The 25,242-nt window shown below is 41.7% G+C and overlaps 1 protein-coding gene across 3 annotated transcripts in view; it reads left to right on the top strand.

Moving 5' to 3' along the window:
* The window catches only part of Inpp4b (inositol polyphosphate-4-phosphatase type II B), a 339,582-nt gene that overhangs the window by 7,224 nt on the left and 307,116 nt on the right, over positions 1 to 25,242 (top strand). For all 3 annotated transcript variants that reach the window (XM_032887879.1, XM_032887880.1, XM_032887878.1), the window contains exons 3-4: positions 18,860 to 18,978; positions 21,374 to 21,490. In XM_032887879.1, the coding sequence (XP_032743770.1) occupies positions 18,860 to 18,978; positions 21,374 to 21,490 (236 nt within the window). The remainder of the gene's footprint in view (positions 1 to 18,859; positions 18,979 to 21,373; positions 21,491 to 25,242) is intronic.

Genomic DNA, 25,242 nt, shown 5'->3' with positions numbered 1-25,242 from the left:
TCATCAATGTGCCAATGATTACAGTATGCTCTACCACATGGAAAATGATCTATTCCTCCAAAAGATCTATGTGCAAAGCCCCGAGAGACACCAGGGTCAGCCGTTTTAGCTTCAGCTTAGCTGTATACAGACAAGTATACATCGCTGAAATCTGGCAGACGCTAATACAAGCAATAGATACCTACTGGATGTTTGGGTTTTGTTCATTATTAACAGATGAGTTCGTTTATTTTTCAAATTTGTGTGTATGCATGTGCATGTGTGTGTGTGTGTGTGTGTGTGTGTGTGTGTGTGGGTGTGTGTGTGTAAGGCACCAGATACATGTCACAGTATACCTGTGTCAGAAGACAAGGAGTGACAATTACCTTTACCCATTGAGCATTTTTGCTGGTCCGTCTCTCTCTCTCTCTCTCTCTCTCTCTCTCTCTCTCTCTCTCTGTCTCTCTCTCTCTCTCCCTCTCTCTCTCTCCCTCTCTCTCTCCCTCTCTCTCTCCCCCCTCTCCTTCCTTCCTTCCTTCTTTCTTCCTTCCTTCCTTCCTTCCTTCCTTCCTTCCTTTCTTTTCTTTCTTTCTCAGTGTGGAGCTTTTTTCCCATTAATTAATTTAGTCACTTTACATCTCGACCACAGCTCCCTTCACCTTTCATTCCCCCCTCACACAATCCTTCTTCCCATCCCGTCTCCCCTTCCCCTCTGATAAACTGGGAGTCTCTCACCCCTCAGCACATCAAGTCACTGCAGGGCCAGGCACATTCTCTTCCACCGAGGCCAAACAAGGTAGGCAGTTAGGGGAACTGAATCCATAGATAGGCAACAGAGTCAGGGACAGCCCCATGCTTCAGTTATTGGAGGAGGGCCTGGATGAAGACCAAGCTGTGCAGCCACTACATATGTGTGCAGGACCCAGGTCTAAGCCATGAATGCTCTTAGTGGTTCAGTCTCTGGAAGCCCCCAAGGGTCAGCTTAGTTGACTCTGTTGACTTTTTTGTAGTATCCCTATCCCCTTTGGATCCCCCAATCATTCTCCCAACTCCTCCACAAGACTCCCCAAGCTCCTTCTAATGTTCATCTGGGGTCTCTCCATCTGTTTTAGTCACTTGCTGAGTGGAACCTTTCAGAGGACAGTTATGTGAGGCTCTTGTCAGTAAACCTAATGGAGGATCATTAATAGTGTCAGGGATTGGTTCTTGCCCATGGGATGAGTCTCAAGTTGGATCAGCCATTGATTGGCCATTTCCTCAGTCTCTGTTTCATCTTTGTTCCTGTACTTCTTGTAGACTGGACAAATTTTGGGTTGAAGGTTTCATGGGTGAGTTAGTGGCCTTAAGCTTTTACTGGGAGTTCTGCAGGTATTACCCTAGGATGTTTCCTTCCCCAGGCCCTTTCCTACTCAATTCCCTCCCTCCACCTCCTCATGATTATTTTATTTCCCCTTCTGAATGAGATTCATGTACCCTCCCCTGGTTCTTCATTGCTATTTAGCTAATATCCATGTATACGTGAGTACATACCATACATTTCCGTTTGGATCTGGGTTACCTCATTCAGGATGATATTTTTCTAGTTCCATTCATTTACTGGCAAATTTCATGATTGTTTTTAATAGCTGAATAGTACTCCATTGTTTAAATGTGCTACATTTTCTTTATCCATTCTTTGGCTGAGAAACATCTGGGTTGTTTCCAGTTCCTGGCTATTGCAAATGAAGCTGCTATGAACATAGTCAAGCAAGCACTAAGTGCCTTCATAAAGAAATTGGAGAGATCTCGTAGTAGCAACAACACCACACCTGAAAACCCTAGAACAAAAAGAAGCAAAGACACGCTTAGACACCAGGAAATAATCAAGTTCATGGCTGAAATGAATAAGTTAGAATAAAAGGGAATAATACAAAGAATCAACCAAACCAATAGTTGGTTCTTTGAGAAAATTAACAAGATAGAAAAACCCTTAGCTAAACTAACTAAAAGGTAGAAAGGCAATATCCAACTCAATAAAATCAGAACTAAAATGGGGGCACATAAGCAACAGACACTGAGGAAATCCAAAGAATCATTAGTAGTTCCTCAAAAGCCTGTGCTCTAGAAAATTGGAATATCGAAAGGGAATGGATGACTTTCCGGATAGATTCCACTTACCAAAGTGCAGTCAAGATCAAGTGAAGAGATTCATTATTTTAACTTTCACAAAATATGAATGGTTTGTCTCTCATCATGCTTATTTTACAGGTAGGAGAAATTTGATCTGAATAGGTTCTATAATGAGCCTAGTGTTTGAACACAGGGCTTGGGGCCAGATAATGGGCTCCTCCATCATGGTAACTCAATAGATAATGGTTAGCTCACAGAGATGAGGTTTCCAAAGATCTTATGGATGACTGTGCAGTCATGGTCCAACTTGAATTTGCCTGATTCTGAAGCTCCACATTAAAGCATCAGGCCGCACCCCCCCCCCAATTCTCATTCTTGCACACTAGGAATCTCCGGCAGATGAGACAGGCAGAGCTGTATGACAGCCAGGCACGCCATGATAGGGGACGTGAAAGGCATGCTGCAATGACTGCAGCTATACTGAGGAAGGAGTGAGGAAATAAGTCTGGTACCAGAAACAGTGCCTCAGAGGAAATGGCTCTGGATCCAGAGCTCGAAAGATGAGCCACACCTCATTTGGTTTAGAAGGAACACGTGATGTCACAGAGTCATAAGCCACAGAGAACATAAAATCCTGGAGCTCCCTTTCCACTGAGAGACAGTTGGTACCAATTCACACTCTTTTCTTACAATCACACTCTAAAATGGGAAAGAGCTGGAAATCCTCTTACAACTTTGACTCTTATTACATGTGTATTAAATGCTTGTTTTGAAATCCTAAGCTACATCAAGTTATCATAACCAAGTGAGTTCTTCTGACATCAGGACTGTGGTAGATGAAATTCAAGACAGAGAGGACTACCATTGTATTGTGTCTGGATAAGGACGTATTGGTTTTGAGTTCTGTATGTGCAGATTTTCCTAGGTAGCTTTGAACTGTGTCAATTTTGTTAGCAGTGGGTGATCAGTCATGCAATGGAGGAGACAGCTTTCTAAGCAAGCATTTAGTAAGGACACAATAACAAAAATTAATATGATGCATTTGCACTTCAGGCTATAGTGAACCTGAGCTCGGAACTTAGTAGCTCACCTTCTAAGAGGTTGGGATGTGTCTCTAACTTGATAGCTTTGGGATACTATCTTAACTATTAACTACCTAGCTATGTGGTCATAGAAAATGTGCACTATCTCTGAATGCCATATATAAAATGAAAAGGGTATTTGGATCCCCCACAGAAGCTTGCTGGGCAGTTTAAATGAGTTGATACACGTAATCCACTTAGGCCAGCATGTGACATACTGTAAGATTGTTTTTTATTGTTATGAATATTCCTTGGATGTGTATATACATCATAGTCATTGCTTCCTTGAACATGTAATCGGGATCCTTCAATCTTTGTGCCTAGTAAGCTTTATAACTTACAGAAAGTCTCCTAAAAGCGGAATACTTTGTCTTCTCCCTGCTGCCTTAATAAACACCAAAGGTTCTTTTCTTTTTTTATTCCCATTTTTCAGACAAGACCAGCCCTTTGTACAAATGGTGTTGAGTGACAATATGAAGGCTTCCAGATTTTAACTGCAAAGGCCATGCCCTCTGTGGTTGATTATTAAAAGTCCAGGAATGGCAGAGAGAAGAGAAATAAAAGGTTATCTAAAACAGCACAATTGTTTTCTGCATTGCTGCAATAATTAGAAATTTAATTGAAGAAGAGAAAATGAGCCAATTAGAATATCTTAACAGGCCTGGTGTGTGGCAGTGACTCCCCACAAACCAAAGATTTAGTGCATTCTGCATGAAAATCTTTGCCTTTCTCTTGAATGCTGGTCTAAAAGGCAGCGTGACACTGTCTGCAGCTGTTGAGAAAGATGGCAAAAGTCACCAAGCCAGAAGTGTGTCAGAGCAGACTTTTCCTTCCTGCTTCTTGGTGGCTGGCCTGGTGCTTTTTAATGCAGCTGAGTTGCTGTAATGTGGGTCTGTTTTCCCTGTCACGTTTCCCTCTGTGTAATATATTGCTGGAGCTGTTAATGAAAGCTACGCCTTTTACCAAATTCCACCGTTGTTTTAAGTTGACTGTTATTGTTTGAGTCTTTTCATCCTGTCTATCTCCCCTTCTATTGATATACTTTCTCCCATGCGTTGTCTAAGTCACTGAGGGCCCTGGTCACTAAAATGTTTGAATAATTTACTGCTACTTATGGGTGATCGAGAAATGAGATCTACTTTAAGTCTTTGTTCAGTGGCTGCTTTGACATGGTGTTAAATTTAAAGCCGGCGAGGCTGTGGAGTATAGGATCCCCTAATGTTGTCTGTGTGGTTGAATTTTGTCAGTCAGCTTTCTTGTTGAGCAAATCACTGTATCCCAGACCAACTGAGACTCATGCTATGGAGAAAAGAGACCAAGCAGAATAGAAGGGAAGATCAAGAAAAAGTCCTTCTGCAGGAAAAATGTCTTCTCTCAAATGCTTCTTCGTGAATCTTTTACATTACACAGTTGAAAATAGACATCGCTGTTCTGCTTTCTAATGGAAGGAATTGGGCCTTCTGGGGGGGGGATCAAGCCTGCAGTTATATTTGGAAGGAAGGCATCTGAAACTTCTTGATTTTTCTCCCTTTTCTGTCCCGTCCCTTTGTAACATTGGTAAATGACACAAAGTGTTGCGATCAAGTGACAGAAATCACTTTCAGCAAACGAGATATTCCCAAGTTGAAATTTATTCAGGTTGGGGATTTAGCTCAGTGGTAGAGCACTTGCCTAGCAAGCGCAAGGCCCTGGGTTCGGTCCCCAGCTCTGAAAAAAAAAAAAAAAAAAAAAGAAAAAGAAAGAAAAAAAGAAATTTATTCAAATTCAGAGTGTCCATTTTGTTTTGTCTTTAAAAAGATAAATATCTAAACCAATGGACTAACCCAGAGTCATTAATACTATTTAAGAACCTTCCCAAAATTCCTAAAATTGGACTTACGGATGAGCATTCTTGTCCCCAAAGTATCTTATACCCTTAGCATGCACATGTCGGTAAACTATACTCAATGAAATGCCCAGACTCTAGCTCCATGAAGACAACTTCTCCCTCGTTGACTTGCCTCAGACTTACAGCCTAGCCCTGTGCATGCTGTGTTGAACATATACAGTGAGTTCAAGCAGTAATAATGTTCCCATCACTGCTGTCCTATGCCAAGCCATGGGGAGTTCTCACCTGGACCACTCGAGGACGTCATCCTCTGTCAGTGTGGCTGTTTGTTTCTGGGCACTTCTTTCCTGACACTCTAACCAGAGAAATCTGATATGGCATTCCTGTCCCACAGCTCTGGTCCTCCAATGGTACCCAGTCACTCAGACTACAAAGTAACTTGGTGAACTCTGCCTAGGTCATAGGGAAGGATGCTGGTCTTACCTTACCACTACTCTGATCCAGTCCACCTCAGGTATCTGCTGTGTTTTCTACTCCTCAAGTGGCCAAACACTGCCTACATATTGAACATGAGGTCACAGGCAGAGGTCAGATCATCCTGGAAGCTTGTTCTGACACTTTCTTCCTGCACTTTAAATTTTATTTTTCTGCTTAGAACGCTTGCTTGCAACTTTATGAAACTCTTACCTAAACCACATAGGGGACCTTTGCAGCAGTCAGTAAAGTTCCTTGGGCTGGATGAATAAATGATTCCTAATCCTTATGCCTCTCTCTATTCAGTACATTGATGTCCATATAGATGTCTCTCAAAGTGTTTTATATTGATTGCCGGCATATGACTTGAACAATTAAGTTGAGATTATAATGTATTTAATTATTCATTCTTAGTTCGTGGCTTCCAAGATCTCTTCAAAAGAATAGAGTTTTATGGGCTTTGGGCTTCTTCCAGAGAGACTTGACAGAAAGAATCAGCTATGGGCTGGCATTAGCAAACCAGTTCTATAACTAAGCCGTATCTGACAGTGAAGGTTTAAATCAAATGTGTGCCCAATTTGATGCTCAGAATTCCTCACAAAATACCTTTGAAATCCCTGCGTTATGATGACAGTAGGAAACAAGCAGTTCATGCTGTGACGTTCTTAGGAACAGATACATACAGATGGCAACAAGCGGAATCACTGGCAACTAAGATAAGAGAAATGGATTGGTCCAAAGATTTGAGATTACCCATGAGCCTGCAGCATGTCCCACAGAGAAGCAGGGCTAGGCTGCACTTGACAGCAGTTTCTTGGGCTGCCAGCTCCAGACTGTGGGCTCCTGACTCTGCCCCTGGCTACCTGCACGGCCTTGAAAACATCGTTTCCACTGTGTAGCTTTTCAGTAGTAAGAATGGTGCCCCGTGTGTAAGGATCGCTTTGTGGTATGCTAGTTATGATTATTTAGTATGAATCCTTACCCCTCCAACATCCGAATTCCTTATGTGTAAACTCTGCATGCGTGACAGCTCCTATTTCCCCAGTGTTTGGCCGAAGTGCATGAGCAAAAGAAGTGCGTTGATAATAAAACCTCGGCAATTTCATAAATCATTTTCCAATTCGTCTATTTAATCGGATCTTCATATGAATCTGGTGAGAGTAAAAAGAATTGTTCATACTTCCAGATGAAGATAAGGGGGTATGTTTTTAAAAATTAAAGGCATATATAGTTAGTACCAGAATCTCTGATCTTGAACTTTTTTTTTTTTTTGACTGTTTGGCATATGGACAGGATGTACAAAAGTTTCCCCAAACCCAAATAGAAGATGCTTTTCTATTATTGCTTTTCATTTATTTCAGACAGGGTCTTAGTACATAGCCCAGGCTTGTCCCAAACTCTATTTGCCGCAGTTTCCAGAGTACTGGATTACAGACTGGAGACATGTACCAGCAGGCCCGCCTCAACCCATTCTTAACTCACCTGGACCCCTGCTTGTTATGAAAGAGTCAAGAAGTTGTCTCAAATCTAACGTGATGATTTGGATCACTTCCTTAGTGCTCTGTATTCCCAGGTTCCAAGTTGTCCTTCTGCTGAGCTGTAGGTCTGAACTCAGAAGACCCAACGTATTTTGGAAAAATAAACTCTTCAGTGTCTTCACTTTTAAATTGTCTGACCTTTCTGCCTCAAACCATCACATACTTTCTGCCTTCAACTTGACCATATTGTTTCCTCAACTCTATGTTCTATGTATTGCTATACCAAAATATTTAACTGACCCGGATGTGCCTTTTCGGTCCTGTGAATCGACATCTTACCACAGAGGACTAGATATTCTCAAAGCCTTCTTATTCAAAACTTACATTGAGATTTTTCCTTGTTAGGACAAAATCTCACATGTGCTTGAACACTTCAGCCAAATCAGGACCACTTTGTTCAAGAGATCCAAAATTTGCTCAACAAAGAAAGGTAGAGAAGGTAGAGACAAGGAAACCTAAAAACATAGATTCATTTTTCCTCTAGGAATATCTTTTTATCCTTATTTTATCCTTATTTTCTAATTTACATTTTGCATATCTTCTATTTTATTTTATATTTTAATTTTGCTTGTAAAATAGCTGTCAATAGACTAGAAATAATTTAGCAATTGCACACACACACACACACACTCACACTCACACACACACAAACACACACACACACACACACACACACACAGAGTTTCTTAGTTCTATTTTGTTTGAGACAATGCCTTATACAGCTCTGGCTTAAAACTAACTATAGAGTTGGGGACGACCTCAAACTCATGGCCTCTTTGCCTCTACCTCTGCCTGCTTGGATTATAGATATATGTCACCATTCTAAGACATTAAAACTATTGATTTTATACATAAGTATTGAACCCAATATAGTCACCAGGAAAATTGAAAAAAATTACTCTAATGTAAGCACCACTCTCTAAAAAGCAAGTGCTAGGCACAATTTCTTCTTGAAACCCTTCTATAGCAACTTAAATTGAGAAAACTCATCCAGAAATGGCCTCAGTCAGGATTTGTTTGAAGCAGACAACATGACTCAGTATGCTGGATGAGAAATCACCCAGGAAGTGGCTGTTCCCTTTGTTTCTTCCTGCCCAGACAGGTAGACCTCAGAGCCCTCTGGAAGCTGTCATGCCCTTCCTCAAGGCAGCACCCCAAACCCCAGCTTCCCACACTCCTAAGCACCAGCCAGCATGCGGCTTCCATTAGAATTCAGTAACCTTGCCCACTCTGTGCTAGCTATCTTGCTTTGCAACCAAGGCCCCCAGTATCCTGAGACCTTTGCTGGTACCTCCTGTATCCACCGACCGCACTGGCCTTATCTTTTGGAGCAAGATTGGTATCAGTAACCGTTAGCCTTGTTGAAAGAATTCACTAACCAGCCTTTTGCCTGGTAGTAATGCTGTCTGTTCCTGTGTCGATGGCAACTTTCCTAAAAAAGCGTTACCCTTGAAGAAAAGTCTCCTTCCTTCCCCTCCTTCTCCCTCTCCCTCTCCCTCTCCCTCTCCTTCTCCCTCTCCCTCTCCCTCTCCCCCCCTTTATCTTTCTCTGGCTCTGTGTGTGTGTGTGTGTGTGTGTGTGTGTGTGTGTGTGTGTGTGTGTCTACATGTGCCTCTGTGTTTGTGTGTATTTCTGTGTGTTCATGTGTGTCTGTGTGTATGTCTCTGTGTGTATTGTGCAGGTGTCTGTATGTGTCTCTGTGTTGTATATGTCTCTGTGTTTTTATATGTCTGTGAGTCTTTGTGTGTATGTATATGTGTGTCTGTATGTGTCTCTGTGTTGTATGAGTATGTGTGTGTATGTGTCTGTATATGTCTGTGTGTCTTTGTATATATGTGTATGTGCTTATGTGTGTGCATATGAGTATGTGTATCTCTGTGTGTATGTTTCTCTCTCTCTCTCTGTGTGTGTGTGTGTGTGTGTGTGTGTGTGTGTGTGTGTGTGTGTGTGTGTGTGTCCCAGAGGTCACCTTTGGATATTATTACTCAGATTCCAGTTTATTTTCAGAGACAAAATCTCCCTGGCATGAAGCTCACCGATATGGTTAGGCTGACTGGCAAGGAGTGCCAGGGATAGGCACCACCACACCCATGTAGTCATGTGTTTTAGGGACTGGAGACAAGTGATCCTTGCTTAGCTCTGACTCTGCGGATGCCCTTAAAGGCATGTGGACACTCCTTTTAGTATTCAGCGGAGTCTGCTGCCTCCTTGGAATAGCATCTCCCTGCCTTCTGAAGCAGCGCATATGCTTCTGCTGAAAAGAGCAGCAGCAAGCAACAAGCACTTGCTACCTCTCCAACGTGGAGTGCAGGCTGGGAGCAAGCACAGGCAGAGCCGTGCCCGTGTGCTCCGCCAGGCAATGCCAGGCCAGTCGGCTATCTGGGGCTTGCCATGTGACACAACAAAACCCAAAGAGACTCGAGCACAGACTTGTTTGGAATTCAATTGCTGGAAGATAGGATCTTAGCCACCTAAGTAATATTCATGAAAACAAGACAAAATAGGATTTTCTAAGGATTGACACCAGAGAATCTGAGGGAGCAGAGGCTGAGTTCAAGATCGGAAGTCTTCTGGTACTGACAAGAGGGATCTGAGCGAAATTTGTTCTTTTTAGATGCAAATTAGCTGTCTGCTGTACAGCTGGCATCGGGGCTTGCTCCCCAGCACAGACAATTAGAATGTTTTCAGAGAACACTGTCCAGGAAAGGAACATTTTCTTTCTCTTTCCCTGGACTATTCAAGCATTTTGTACTGGTGTTGGGTGGGTATCAAGTGTTGTTTTAGCATCCACAGTGTTCCCTAAGTGAGGAAGTTTCATCTTCCCGAACACGTTTTTTCCCTCCTTTTTATTTAAAGATTTTATTTATATATTATAGATAGGTACACTGTAGCTGTCCTCAGACACACCAGAAGAGGGCATCAGATTCCATTACAGATGGTTGTGAGCCACCATGTGGTTGCTGGGATTTGAACTCAGGACCTCTGGAAGAACAGCCAGTGCTCTTAACCACTGAGCCATCTCTCCAGCCCTGTCCTCTCTTTTTTTAAAGATTTTCCTCTTCTTATAAATACGTTTTTACTTAACGCATGCACACAAAAACACATAAAGTATGGTGACTTATTTTTATATTCTTCTGTATGTGACAATGTAACATATTTTATTTCCAGGCATATTTCCCACCAACCCGAGCCTAGCCTTTTGGAAGAAAGAAATCAGTTTTATTTATAAGTGAATTGGCTGTAATAGAATTTAGGAGCAGCGAGGCTCAAATTTCAATGTTGCAAAAGCAGTGTTTCTGAAGTTGGGACTTTTAAATTCCCACTTGTAAATCATCACCCCGATTCCTCAAGAATTCTGTCATCTGCTTCTTTCCTAGAGCGTTAGCCTCATGTTTCTCCCAAGCGTTATGTGAATTCAACTCTCAGAATATGGGCAGTCTTGAAATTCTGGTTGCAAAGCTAATCCTCCATCCGGCAGGCAGAAAATTAACTCCACAGCTTGGACAAGTGAAAAAAGGAGCTTTTATCCCTCAACCTTGTAGTACATCTTCAGCTATCCACTGAGTGACTTTCAGAAGAATGTCCGTTTGGACCTGATGGAACTGCGGGGCAGCGGCAGGTTGTACACTGTCATCCTGGGCATTAGCAGATCAAGAGGTCTGAGCACAGTCCTCCGTTCTGTCCAAACAGAACTGTGTCCCAGAAACTAACATTCCTACCAGTCCCAGACTCTTGGCACGGTTCATGTATCATCTTAAGATCTGCAGGATGGCAACTGAGAAGCTCACACACAGTGCTACTCCCAGTGTGCCTAAGAGACTCTACCATTACGATCCTCTCCAGCATTTGCTTTAATCTATTCCTCGGTTCATTCCTTGTCTTTTCAAGCTATATGAATATGAATGTTGTCTTTCTTTTTGTGAGAGAGAGAAAAATATACTCATTTTGAATTTTAGAAAGCAACTTTTTAAAATTTATTTTTACTTGGTGATGACATAGAGAAAAGAAAAATCTACAAGAATGAAGAAAAATTCAAAATTTCAAAGTTTTCCCCTACATACCCACTTTTATACGTTTATTCTTATTTTTCCAACAACTCTTGGTCGTGTTGGCAGCTACACATGGTTTATATTCTTTTGGTGGAAGTATATGTTAATTAAAATATCCCACGCAACACTTAATGAGAAAATAAGACTTTTTAAAAACTTTCTACAGAGATTAAAAAAAAAAATGGCTTGTGACCTGGTAGAAGCTGTCCTTTGTCCTTAACCTTGAGGGTCCCAAGTCAGAGAGCAGAGAATGAATATTCTAGAGGGGCATGTCAATGACCCTCCATCAGCTCAATAGCATTAAAGTCATCTTCTTCTAGGTAGTAACTTGAAGCTCCTGTTATTAAGTGAGTACAGGGTCCCAGCTGCTGATGGAGCTCGCCTTGTGTGGGTGTCAGCATAAGATGCTAACACTGTCCCCGAGATTGCTTTCCTCCACCCTATTGTGTTCTGGAGGTCAGAACCTGGGAACTAGGCAGCATGGTCTAGTAAATATTCTGTGGAGACCAGTGCTTGCAGAGGCCGACATCTCAGGCTTCAGAAAATTGTGTCTTGACTTTCCTCAGGGGAAGGAGGAAAAACCAAACCAACCAAGCAAACAAACAAAACACAAAGCAAAACCAAAGCAAAACAACAACAAACCAGCCAGGCAGAGACAACTAAAAGTGAGAAAGCCTAATACATTGGAGGAGTAAGTAAGGAGAGGGGCTAATAGGCTCTTAAAGGTTCTATGTATCTTTTTGTGTATGACATAAACTAACTTAATCTAAATGTAATCACTGGTGTACACTGGGAACTGTGAAGCCATAAAATGGAATTCAATGATTTATTGGACTGGAAACACAAGCTAAATTGGCTTATCAATTGATTAGTGGAATCTTATTTTCTAAATCACAAGAAAAAATAATACATAAGTGGTAGTTTGGAGAAATTTAACCAACTATTAGGAATATGAGAGATGCTAAGACACTGTCTTCCTGATTTCACAAAGAGACTGATCCTTAGCACACAGGTGTTAGATAAGACACGTCACTTGGGGGAAGCTGGAAACAGTGTGGTTATGGCTCTAAAGCCTTGTGTGTCTAAGTCCACACTTTTGATCTAGAGCTCTTCCTGTTCTCTGTAGTGTGACCTTTCTTGACCTTCACCGATTTGGGTGCGTGTCTTCAGGTTTTCTCAAGAACAGTCAGAATACAGAGTTCCTTATACTCACAGAAGTCCAGGACACATGTCCACCAGGCTGCACTAGGTTCTAATTTTCTGCTTTTAGTTTTGCTGGAGTGGTGATACAAGTTTTTAACCCCAGAACTTGGGGAATGAAACAGGAGAATTGGATCACAAGGTCAACCTTTTCCCCTCTCTCTCTCTCTCTCTCTCTCTCTCTCTCTCTCTCTCTCTCTCTCTCTCTCTCTCTCTCTCTCTCTCTCTCTCTCTTTCACACACACTTATAAAAATGCACATGTTCACATCCACATACTTATAAATACAAACAAACACACATACAAACTTAGGCATGCTCTCTAACACATACTCATACACAAACACATCCTCATAAACACAGACACACACATACTCTCTCACACACGTATTACACTGAAACACACACACACACACACACACACACACACATTATTTTTCCTAAGGCTGTGACAAAATACTTTAACAATAGAAATTTAAATAAGACAGGACCCACTTTGCCTTCACAGTTCCCAGGATACTGTCCATCATCACAGGGGAGTCATGGCAGCAGGAACAGGAGGCACCGCCCACATCGTATACACAATCAGGAATTCAAAAGAGTTGAATGCTGGTGCTCAGTTCATTTTCTCCTTCCTCTCCTTCCTGAGCTCTGATCCATTTCCAAGGGAAGTTGCCACCCACATATAGGGTGACTCTTCTTAATTCAATTAAACCAATCTCTATAACCCCTCATAGACATGTCCAGAGGCTTGTCTCATATGTGACTCTAGAGCCTGTCAAGTTAGTAGTCAATATTAACTATCATAATTATTTTGTATAGTTTGTACGCAAAGTTTACAAAGACTTTGTTTTTGTTGTTCCTGCTGGGTCACAGAGAATGAATCATTTGCAAAAAGCCACATAGTTCTTTAGGTATGATCCAACTATTAAACACAATACTATCCTCAGTCAAAAAAAAATCATCTTTAGGCTTATTTGGTAGAGTGCTGTCCTAGAACATATGGCACTATGAGCACTATATAAACTATGGATGGACATGGTCTATAATCCCATTATAAGGAAGTAGAGACAGCAGGATTTGAAGGTCAAGGTCACCTTTAGTAACACAAAGAGTTCAAGATCATCTGGAATACATGAAGTCCATCCTGGGATACAAGAGGTCTATTCTGGGATGCATGAAATCCTGTCTTGACAACAAAACCCACACCCAACCCCCAAAAGAGTTCTTGATTATACCAAGCAATGTCTCCTCTATTCCTTAATTTCCTCTGGCTAATTTTTGTAAAATTTCTAAAACTTTAGAAGTGTGGAAACTTTTGTCATCATAACCCCTCCCTCACACACACACACACACACACACACACACACACACACACACACACACCTCATCTGCTTAGTTCTTAGGGAAAGACAGTAGACTTTGCCAATAGTTAACTAACACTGAAGGCTGGTGAGGCAAGAAAAATGACTGAGCTTCACAGAATAAATAGGTCTTAGAGTGCAGGAGATGATTGCTTGGGCTGTCTATGAATACAGACTACCCCGAAGCTTACACCCTGTCTTCCCTCAACCCTGCACCCCAGCATGCTTATTTTAACACTTCAATCCACTGTAAGGTTCAGATCTCAGTGAATTTGACAGCTGTGTTATTCTCTGATGTGAGTCAAGAGAAGGTTTTCAGCTTCCAGCTAACATCAGCTAGAGTGATGAAAATGCTCTCTGACCCTAACAGTCATGCCATGGTCTAGATAACTGCATGAACAGAAGCCGATGTTTTACTTAATACGAGCATCTTATGAATGATGGAACCCTGGACTTAAAACAGCCTTAGAGATGCCCGCTCTTTGACCTCAGGATTCTCAAATATTAGAAGAATTGTGAGAGCAAAAGAGAGTCTTTCCTCTTTTTATGAACAGCCAAGCCATGCTGCAAGCATCTAGAACTGATGCTGGCAACTTCTAGTGCTCAGGCTGAGGTTTGCAAGGGGTGAATGTTGTGTGGTTCTTCTAATGTGCTTACACAGTGGCTGGGGTCTCATAGTTTGAGCAAGTCCTAGAATCAGGCTACATAGGCTGCCACCTCCCAAGACACAAAGGCTTCATTTATTTGCATTGTTACTCTTTTATTGAGTACTTCGCTGTAAGAGAGGAAAGTTGCCTGTTCTTGCACTAACCTGAGGGGAGGTATGTTTTATCCGTACCTTGCTCAACACCATTGGAAGAAGAAAGCAAACCCTCCTAATTCTGGATAGTAAATCAAAGTCACCAGGAAAAGAATGATTTATAATTAGCTTAGGTATTTCTATGAAAAACCGTAAAGTTATAATTTATGTAAATGATTCATCCTTCCCCCCTTTCTGCTTTTTACTATAAACCAGGCGGTCAATGGATGTGCACACATTTTCATCCCAACCCTTTAACATCTGTGTATTTAAACTCTTGATATTGGGAAATGTTTATTTTTAATAGCTCAGCCCAAAGGAAATCAGTAAGGAGGCAGAAGTAAAATTAGAATCTGTTGGTGAGTGGATCACGTGATAGTACCCACTTAATTCAAAGAGTTAGAATTATATTTAATCATCCATTTAGTCTTTAGGAATTCTTACTTTAGTAGGATAAATTGCCTATACCTAAGATGAGTAGATGTCTGTGGTATATTTTCATGTGTGCACATATTTGACCATAGTTACTACTCTCATCTGTCTCCCTGATGCCCCCACCAACTCTGTTCTCCATCCTAATTCAATGGCCTAGTGTGTTTACTTAATGTTCCTTGTTAGAATCGTGCTATTTATAAGGACACAGGCACCTTACCAGTGGCTATTCCACTAAAACATAGGCACCCCCTTCTCCAGCAACCAGTAAGTAAGTACCCATAGAGCTTTTGGGAGGTTTGAGGTAAATTCTTAAATAAACCAGAAGCAAAAAATCTTCAAATGCTGTATGTAGTCCTTTAGTGTTACATATTAAGGAAGGTCATTTATCTAAGGGACTCTTGGAGTAGAGCTGCATGTGTTAAAAGGACAGAGAGGAAAGGATGCTTTGGAAGATGGATATAACGTTTTTAGATTTTGAAAGCATATATATTTAGGGTTCTTGTCTTAGTCACCTTTCTATTGCTATGATAATAAACCATGACCGGGACAATTTATAAAAGAAAGAGTTTAATTTTTGTATTGGTTTCAGAGTGTTAGAGTCCATGATGGTGGAACGGCAACATAAGAACGGTTGAGAGCTCACATCTTGACCCAGAAACAGAAGGGAGACAGAGAGCCTTGGGAATCACACAAATCTTCTGAAATCTGAAAGCTCACCCCAATAACACACATCCTCCAGCAAGGTCATAGCTCTTAACCTTTCCTGAGCAGTCCCACCACCTAAGGACCAAGCATTCAAATATGTGAACCTATGGGGACCATTCTCATTCAAACTGCCATAGTTCTTTATTAACTACTAAATAATTCTATGTAGATTACATTTCATAACACTCAAAGGAGCAGCATCTCTGAGCAATGCCCAGGGATTCAGCCTTCAGTGTTTCAGCAGTTCTGCAGGGACAGTAGGAGGAGACACAGGTCCATGTCCATCTCCTTCACTTCATGACATGAAGTGGGTCACAACACTGGGACTCATATGGAGATATGGCCCTAGTAACAGTTCTTAAGGAGTCATCTGGATAGAACTATGTTGGTAAAATTTATGTTACATAACAACATCAAATACTCTGAAATATCAATGCAAGGTGATCAGTAAACATGAATTTTGCATGTAAAAGTTCATTTACAAGAAACCCATGGCTCTGTCCACCCTGACAGTTGAGGCAGTTGAGTGACACTGTTTGTGATTTATTTACTCTGTGCCACAAAACTAGAAAAGAGGGAGACCAAGCCTACAGAATACTGTTTGGTTTCAGAATTTCTCTAGGCCTCTTGCTGCCTTTGTATTAAGAAACAGTAAAGACTCGGAGCTGTTTGCCACTGGCCGATCCGCCAGAGGACCTGGGTTCAATTCCCCGCACTCACATTGCAGCTTACAGCTGCCGGTAACTCCAGTTTCAGGAGATCTGACACCTTCTCAAAGACATATGAGCAGGTAAAACATGAATTTACATGAAATAAAAAAAAATTATGGGCTGGAGAGATGGTTCAGCGGTCAAGATCATTGACTTGCTCTTCCAGAGGTTCCGAGTTCGATTCCCAGCCACCACATGGTGGCTCATAACCATTTGTAATGGGATCTGATGCCCTCTTCTGGTGGGTCTGAAGACAGCTACAGTGTAGTCATATACATTAAATACATTTGAAAGAAAGAAAGAAAAAAGGAAGAAAGAAAGAAAAAGAAAGAAAGAAAGAAAGAAAGAAAGAAAGAAAGAAAGAAAGAAAGAAAAGAAAAGAAAAGAAAAGAAAGGAGTTGAGAGCCCAGCCTCCAGTGTCACTATTGTTGCCTGGTTTTGAATGTACACAGTAGCTACATACAAAAAGTCACCAGTCCTCTCCCTAGCCCACTATCAGGGCCATCTGAAGAGCTGCACACAACCTTCCGTTTTGTGTGCCTTCTGTTCTTGTAGGAAGTGCAGCTGAGAGGCTCTCGGCTGCAACAGAATAGCTGCTTGCTTCTGGGAATAACCACAGACAGCGGAGCCCGATAAGAACTCAGAAGGGATGTGACTTATTTTGATCAAAGGTGTCAAGCGCTCATAAGACAGAGGGGAGGCTGCCACCAGAGAGTGGGTGAGGTGCGTGTGTGAGAGGCTCAAAAGCCCCTAGCTTTAAACTCCAAAGACAAGACACCTATCAGCTTCAGTAGAGGCTCACAGCGAAAAGAAAAGCAAGAGTGGTAAAATGAAACACACATCACAAGGCAAGGCAAGGAAATGATCGACCTAACCACCAAAGAGCAGGATGTAAGAAACCTTCGCGTGAAAGACATTTTCCAGTGGTAGAGTGATGTTATTGAAACCATGTGTATTAGGGTTTTGTTTGATTATTTGTAAGTGTAGATTTATCAGGCTGAGCAACAAATGGTGGTAACAGATCTCTCAAAGGCTGATGCACTTTGCCAGAGATCAGGTTGATATGCCAAAGGCAGAAATCGGAAGTTACGAAAAGGATGTTTTGATACAGGTAATGAACAGAGTTCCTCAAAACAGTGAAGCTCTGCCTATTTTCGTCCACCCATGCTTTCCTTAGCTTTTCTTGTTTTGCTCAAGGCAGGTGATTTCAGTAAGAAAAAATTTAACAGCAAAATATCAGACAGGAATAAAATTCCCAAAGTTTGGCAAGACGTTAAAAAGTTAAATAACGCCTCCCCCCCACGCCCCCACCCCAGCATTACCTATTCATCAGAACTGGACCTAAACCAGGTTGGTTCTCTTTGAAAACGCCTATATTTTCTTTCATTCTGCTTCTATAAATAAGGTGCTGGGCAAGCCATTGAAAGGTGATAATTACATCTATAAATGGCTTCGCTTTCAAGTTTCAAATTTAAGCGGTGTTACCTTTGTCCCAGTGGCCCTGCAATGACAGAGGTGCCATCGCAGAGGGTAAACACCTTCCTCTCCTGCCTGTGATGTGAAACCTTGGACACCGTCACTGTGAACCACTTATGGGGCTGATTCCCCTTTACCAGAAACTGCATGCGGCTTGTGGCCAGCCAGCAGCTTGACCCCTGTCTGCTGAGCAAAGGGTACTTTTTTATCACAGTCATTTTCAAGAAGTAGAAATAGGATTTCAAAATCAGAGGTAGAAAGTGGGAAAGAGAGTAGATACTAGACTTACTGACAAGGAGGGTTTTTTTTTATTCCCTTTATTTTTTTTTTCCTTTCCAAAACTAGAAAATGCTATAACTGTAGAAAATACTCCAGGGAATACGGTCCGGTGGCTGGGGCTGGAACAGGAGTCAGGCTGTGTCAAGGAAATGTTCTTAGAATGTGTGGCTTCTGAGCCACAATTCCCCAGTCCTTATCTGAGTTGCCCTCTCCCCGGGATGGTCCTGAATTCCAGATAGAGGGCTCTTTAACCCTTGGCTGCTTCCTCCTCTGCTTGAGCTCGCTGTGGCAGGGTAATCAGTCTTCCTGTTTCCACTGTGCAGAGGACAGACGGCAGAGGGCCGGGTTTATAACCAGGTAGGGAGGATCGTGAGGAGTGCATTCAGACTTTTAACTTAACCCAGCCAGTGTCAACAAGAGACATCTTAGTTTCCTGGCTCTGGCCCAAATCAACTTACTTTATGCAAGAGTGCGAAAGAAGCCCTAGGGGTTATTGGCTAATTAAAGCCTTCTCAGTCCCTGGCTGTGTGTGTCTACATTTTCACACACTGGAGCTGCGATCCCGGAGCACTCAAGACTTGCATGTGCTGCAAATGTGGTCAGTGGAAATGAACTCTCAATTCAGCTTGGCAGCACGTGACTTCCTATTTCTGTAAGGTACTTCCAAGAGACTTCCTCTGTAAAGCCAGCAGAGAACCAGGAGATTTCCTTCAGCGGCTAGACAAAGTTTATTTCAGCTCTGCACAGAAGTTTGCCCCGAGAGATTGACTGAGTTTCTTTCTTTCTCTCTTATTTTTTTTCCCCTGCTCCTCCTTTTTCCTTTGCTGCTGCCAGCCTGCAAGGACCTTGTGGCTCCTGTCAGTGATCGGAAACTGAATACAGTAGTACAGGTCTCAGTAATCCACCCCGTGGAGCAGACCCTGACGAGGTACTCGAGCACAGAAATTGTGGAGGTGAGCCTGGCATGCATGTGTTTCTCTCTGACTCTGTCTGCCCTTTGTGCCACCCCCCCCTGCTTTCTCTCTGTAAGCCGTTGTCTCTGTGTGACTTGTGCTTGCTGCTCTCTCCTCCCCCCAGCTCTCCCTCTCTCCCGCCCCCTGAACAGCTGACATAAGTTATCTTGTGGTCTCTGGCTGGCCATTGCTTTTGTCTGTCATCAGGGAATGCAGATCTGAAATTTCTAAGCACATGCAGAGTAAGCCCATGGAGGAAAAATTGCACTTTTCATTGAAAGGTTTTAGTTTTCTTCTAGAGGAAAAAAAAAGGAAGGAAGGAAGGAAGGAAGGAAGGAAGAAAGAAAGAAAGAAAGAAAGAAAGAAAGAAAGAAAGAAAGAAAGAAAGAAAGAAAGAAGGAAAAACTTTGCACTCTGAATTCCCAAACAGACAGAATGTTTGACTGGATAGTTGTGTTTCTGTCTCTGTTGAGTTTAAATACAATGGGATGAATGTATTTAAGGAAGAAAAAAGCATAAAGTACTCACAGAGCTCAAAACAGGTGAAGGTGTTTTTGCTCTGCCCTCAAACCCAGGGGCCCCGGTCTAGTCCAACAGTAAAGACTTTATATTCTCTGCGAAGGATGTATTTCAAACTAGTGTTTTCCAAAGAAAGATAAGTGATTAACCTGATTACCTATACTGTTTCCAGGCAAAGGTTGTAAATATTACTCGTGGGATGAGAGACCTCCTCCTTGCATTTATTGTTGCTAATACAGCATTCGCCGTGTATTGACGGAAATACATTATCGTGCTGGCTTAAATTCAACATGAGGGTTTCCCTTTAGACGGTTTGGTTCTCCTGACACATTTCATGGCCTTAGCAAATGAGAGATGCTTATTTGAACGTCTGGGGCTCTGGAGAATGTGTCCTGCAGCTCCTTCAGTAGAGCATGTTTTCCTAGACGTGTGAGCCACCACTGTTCAGAATGAGCGTCTCCCTCATGAACCCAGCCAGTCTGCTCCAGTCTTGGCTGGCTCAGCTCACTGGTTGCTCTGAAGCAGTGGCTGGAAGAAATGATTCAGACTGCAATTAGAGTCACTCCTATTATGAGAATGACCTAAATCCTGTGAGCCACCCTGCATTTCCCCCTGCAGTTAGCCCTGAATCAGCTTCCTTTCTCTGTTCTTCCACTGCATGGCCCCTGCATGCAGGAAGTAAGGAGTCTCCCTTGTATGCATCCCTGAATCTATTCTATGCAGACCTTAGGTTCTAGTGCTGGTAAAATGTATAGTTAGCCCGTAGCTGAATTAAAAGTAGTCTTCCTCATAGAAAGGCATTTTGACTAAAACTGTAAAGTCATTTTCTTAATGAAAACACTTCAGGTATTATTGTAACTTTGTTACCTTTGAACAGTAGCAAATTTTAAAGTCACATGCTTGCTCTTTTTTTCTACTGTCCTCATTATTCTCCTGTGATAAAGACACGCATACCCTCAAATGTACTATCATAACTATAAAAGTCATTTATCTTGTTCACTTTTACAATTTTGCATAGAATATGCACACTTTTCTTAGACGTTTTATTCACTGCCTGCCTCCAAACGTGTCTGACATCATGCCTGGAAAAGAACTCGTTCTGAAGGAACGAGTGAATGAGTGGATGAGTAACACAGGCTTTCATAAACTTTGCTAGAAGGCTTTCAAATATATTTGCCTGTGTCCGTGTGTGTCTACAATGTGATGTCAGTTGCCCGCTTTCTCAATTCTGAGGCACTGAAATGTCTTGGGGACCATATGCCAAGCAATAATTCCATGTCCCCAATGCATCATGCACACTGGTTTTCACGGTGGTCCGGGGGGTGGGGAAGCCACTGTCAAACACCTAAAAGCAATCACACATGCATAGAAAACAGCCTTCAATTGAAAGAGAATCAAAAACCAAAACAAAAAACCAAAACAAAAAACCAAAACAAAAGAAAACCAACTTTTTTTAAAAGACTAGCTTGATGGTTTGAGGAAACGGCTTCATTCAGTTTAGCGAGGCAGAATCTTAGATCATTTGTCTAAATTATCAATCTATAATGATTATATTTTACATAGAATTTTAAATGGATGGCAACTAGACCTAAAGAAAGGTTCTGAATATAATTTTTATAGACCAGGTGTTTTTTTTTTTTAAGAGTCCTGAGCCACTTAAAGAAACAAAAGTTCACCTACTCAGTATCCCTCAGTACAATGGGGCGCTGGGCTCATGGCCCACAAGCAACACTTGGCTCTTCAGATCTCTTTTAATAGAGCTGTTTCCTAGAAAAGCAGACAGAAACACACTCTCTGTGTTCCCATTTGTCCCTGCATGCTGCCGGCTACAGTTGCTGCCTTAATGAGTCCAAGTTTTCTGCCTATACTGTTTCAGGGAACAAAAGACCCACTGTTCCTGACAGGCGTCACATTCCCATCCGACTACCCCATCTATGAAGAGACAAGAATAAAACTGACAGTCTATGATGTCAAGGATAAGCCGCATGATACTGTAAGTACTTGAACTTCTTTCTCTGGGAATAGGGAGAGGTCTTCATACTTTGCCAAGCTGTGGGACTTTGGGTGTTACTGGCGCTTTTAAAGAGGGCTGTTTGTTCTGTACTTAGATTAGTCTTGTGAGTGTACTTTTCTGCATTCGTTCCAACTCATGTGGCTTGATTCCCAAGTGGCAATTGGTTAGGAGCAAGACCTTGCTGGATAGACCTATCTCTTTTTTAAAAAGGCTGGTTTGACCCTCTCGGCTGATATTTTTGCTGTAATTTGAAGTTGATTGGGTACTCTTTTGGGGTAGATGCAAATGGGACAGATTAAATAGTAGTTCAACTCTTTTAGGTCTTGTAACTACTAAAAACTGTGGGTTGACGTTTCCCCGCTCTCACATTTTACCTTTTCTTGTCAAATGAGTCCTCTTTCCTGGTTGGGCACTATCCTGACACTGTCCATGGAAGTGTTTCTTATAACTCTGGACAGGTAGTGATGCTGGTAGGAGACACTCTACACACACACACACACACACACACACACACACACACACACACACACACACAAAAGTTGAAGTAGTACTGGCTTCTAGCCCCCCAAACCCACTAGGCATACATGTAACTAGGACACATGTCCAGAATGTTCCAAAATGCCCAAGAACAATGGCACTAACTGAAGAGAGGATATTCAGACACATGACCCTGTGGTATGTATTTCCCATTGAAACCTTAACATAGGATGAACTACCCAATGTGTCTTAATCCACTACAGTCCTTGTCCTCTGAAATGGGGATGCTTCTTAAGCCTGCACAGGCAAGAGCTCACCATTCATGCCTTTTATTAGCTTTGGTTCTGGGAACTGATTTTGTGGATTTTTAAGATGTACTTCCTTGGTTGGCAGTGTTAGCATGTTAAAGTGTTGGTGGAATGGAAGCCCTTGATATGGAATAAAATGTTTGGAGCTTGAATGTACTGAGGAGACACAGCTGGCTTTTACTCCCCAAATGCTGTTAATTAAAGTAGAACCTGCTCCTTAAAATAGCTGGTAAAATAATCTTGGTGATGGGAGCATAAATAGAAATACGGTTGTTAATATGCTAATAGTCCCCATAGATGCATATGATCTTACTTCTCTTCCCCCATCTCTTCAAGTTCTCTTCAGGGTAGGGTGAGGAAGTAGGTGGGCTGAAGTTCAGCTTAGACCGACTTGACTACCTAAGAGCTTTAGATCCTAATACTTCTGAGCCAAAGGAATGAGACTGTGAATGTGTATGTTTCAGAAGATTGGTGATTCTATTCATATACTTTAAAGTATTTTAAATCTCTGACTCCAGCAAGCCTTTAATCATATTGGGCCCAGAATAATCATATCTTCTCATTGGTTAGATGCTAGTTGGCTGAGGCCATGACCTGGTTGTTTGAGTTCCTATGGTGTTCATCGTCACTGAGTGCTCACCAGTTAGATCAATGTGAGAGCTCCGTACTCTGTGTTCATGTGCAGAGCTCTACGTTCATGTGTCAGTGCTCTAAGAGAGAGAAGGTGTCATTTTCTCTGTGTACCCAATGTACCTGCCACGCTGTGGCCTTGCTCTTCTTGTCATAGTCTTCCAAACAACTGACCTAAGATTGGTTATCTCAGTGGTCTCAACAGAAATAGGATTACTGCCTCAGAATGACTGCTCGTCCTCCTCTTCCATATCTTTCATAATCCCTTGCATGGTGGCACTGCCCTTTGAGACAGACCAAGAGGTAGCATTGGTCTAAGAGTTGAGGGGAAAGACAGGAGGTGTCAAGATCATTACCAAGGTCACATAACAGTTAGTTCTTCCCTCATTATGAAAAAAATATATTTTCAGGATGGGTTACTCTGATACCCCACTGCTTGATAGGGACATAACCCTGAAGCACAAGCACATGGGCTAAGTTAAAAAAAGAGAGAGCGGTTCTTGGAGAATGGTTGATGTCTTGGGGCTGTATTCTGGTCATATGTAGTATGTAAAATGTATTCTGGTCATATGGAGCATGTAAAATCTCCTGAGACCTGAAATTAAATAAATGTATCTTTCAGAATGCTATTTACGATGTTCGGCCTTCGGGACAAGGAAGGAAGTGAAGTCTTTCATGTTCTGTTAAGAACATCTGAGCAAGGAGAAACTTTAGGCAAGCAATATCATTATCAAAGCTTGTTTCTTTCCTCTTTACCGCTAACTTGGGGAGTTAGAAGGTACTGGATAAGGTTCCTTCAACTGAGGAAGGCTATCTAAACAGTCAGCCTATGATTAGGTCAGGGCACTGCGTCTGCCTGTGGTTGAAATGTGAATTTCTGCTCTAGTTTGCAGAAGTGCACACTGACCTCCTTGTTTTTGCTCTGCGGATAAATAATCCTTTGCAGTTTCTGCCACTTAATTAGTTCCTAACACAGAATCTGGTGTGCTGTGGACACTGGACAATCCTAGTTGAGACGATGTAATGTATAGCATTGTAAAATTGGCCTGTTACCGCTATGACTTCCCACTAAAGCTGCATTGACACTGGATGCAAATGTAGTGCTTCCTGTGTTCTCTGCCCCAGGTGGATTAGTCCCTAGACAGAAGGATTCAGTTTTCTTCGTCCGTGATTTCTGTGTTGGCTCGTTCAGAACATTCAGTCTAACTAGTTAAGAAAAAAAAATCCTGTTATCACGGAAAGTCATGATGCAGTGGAAGACAGAAGGCAACTGAGATAATGAACCACTGAGACGCTACCAAGTGTTCCATACATACTTCCTTTTAGTTACACAACAGTCTGTTGAGTGTGTTATCGTTGTGCCCACTCAGACGATGCAGCTGGTATCTGGAGAATTCCAGATGTTTAGAGACCCTTCAGTTCTCCAAACTTTGCTGTGACACATGCATCCTTGGTAAGCTTTTCTTCACTTTTATGCCCATGGTTTATTTTTTTATCAATACATGTAATAACACTCTTAACATAGAGCTTAAAAGTACTTAAAAGTTTATTATTTTAAAAAGAGTGTGTTTCTAGACAGGGAAAATCTACAAACCAAATTGTAAGCATTTAAGACAAATATAATTATCTATGTTTAAATATATTTATTGTATGATAAAGCAGTAACAACCATTTATTCATAAAGGAATAGTTAAGACTATTTTGTGACATTTCCAATTATGCCTCGAACTTTTGCTTTATTCCTTTAACCTTATTTGTTTGTTTGTGTTTTCTGTGACCTTTTAGCCTGTTCCCTTCTCTCAGCTCTGACCTTTGGGAGGTCACAGCTTACAGTAGGATCTAGTGGGACTCACACAGAAGGGGTTCTCATGCTTCAGTTTGCTACTCGTTCTGAAAGAGTTTGCCTGAAGATATCTACTGGATGAAAGGTTGCCTGAATTTAGAAATGGGATGCTTATTTAATACTACTGTATATTTTCCATAGAATAACATGAAGGGATATGAAATGATGAGTTTATTAGCTACATATGCCCATGTATCTTCTGCCCAAGATAGAGTATGAGCCATGCCATTTACTCCAGTAAATTCCCTTGTGCCTTCATGGAACTGACTGATATCCCACACAGACTCAGAAAAGCACTGTCTCATATAGTATTTCATTTATTCTTGAAATGTATAGGATTGAAGTAGTACAGTATGTTTCATCTAGTGACTAATGACTGTTGCTCAACGTAACGCTTAAATTTGTTCATTTGCTGTGTGGATCCATCCCCCATCCTTTTTCATTGCTGAATCTCATGCTTTTGTGACAGGCCA

The sequence above is a fragment of the Rattus rattus genome, chromosome 17, assembly GCF_011064425.1.
Source record: "Rattus rattus isolate New Zealand chromosome 17, Rrattus_CSIRO_v1, whole genome shotgun sequence".
NCBI lineage: Eukaryota > Metazoa > Chordata > Mammalia > Rodentia > Muridae > Rattus > Rattus rattus.
Note: the sequence above shows the minus strand (reverse complement) of the source record. Positions and strands in the feature narration are given on the sequence as shown.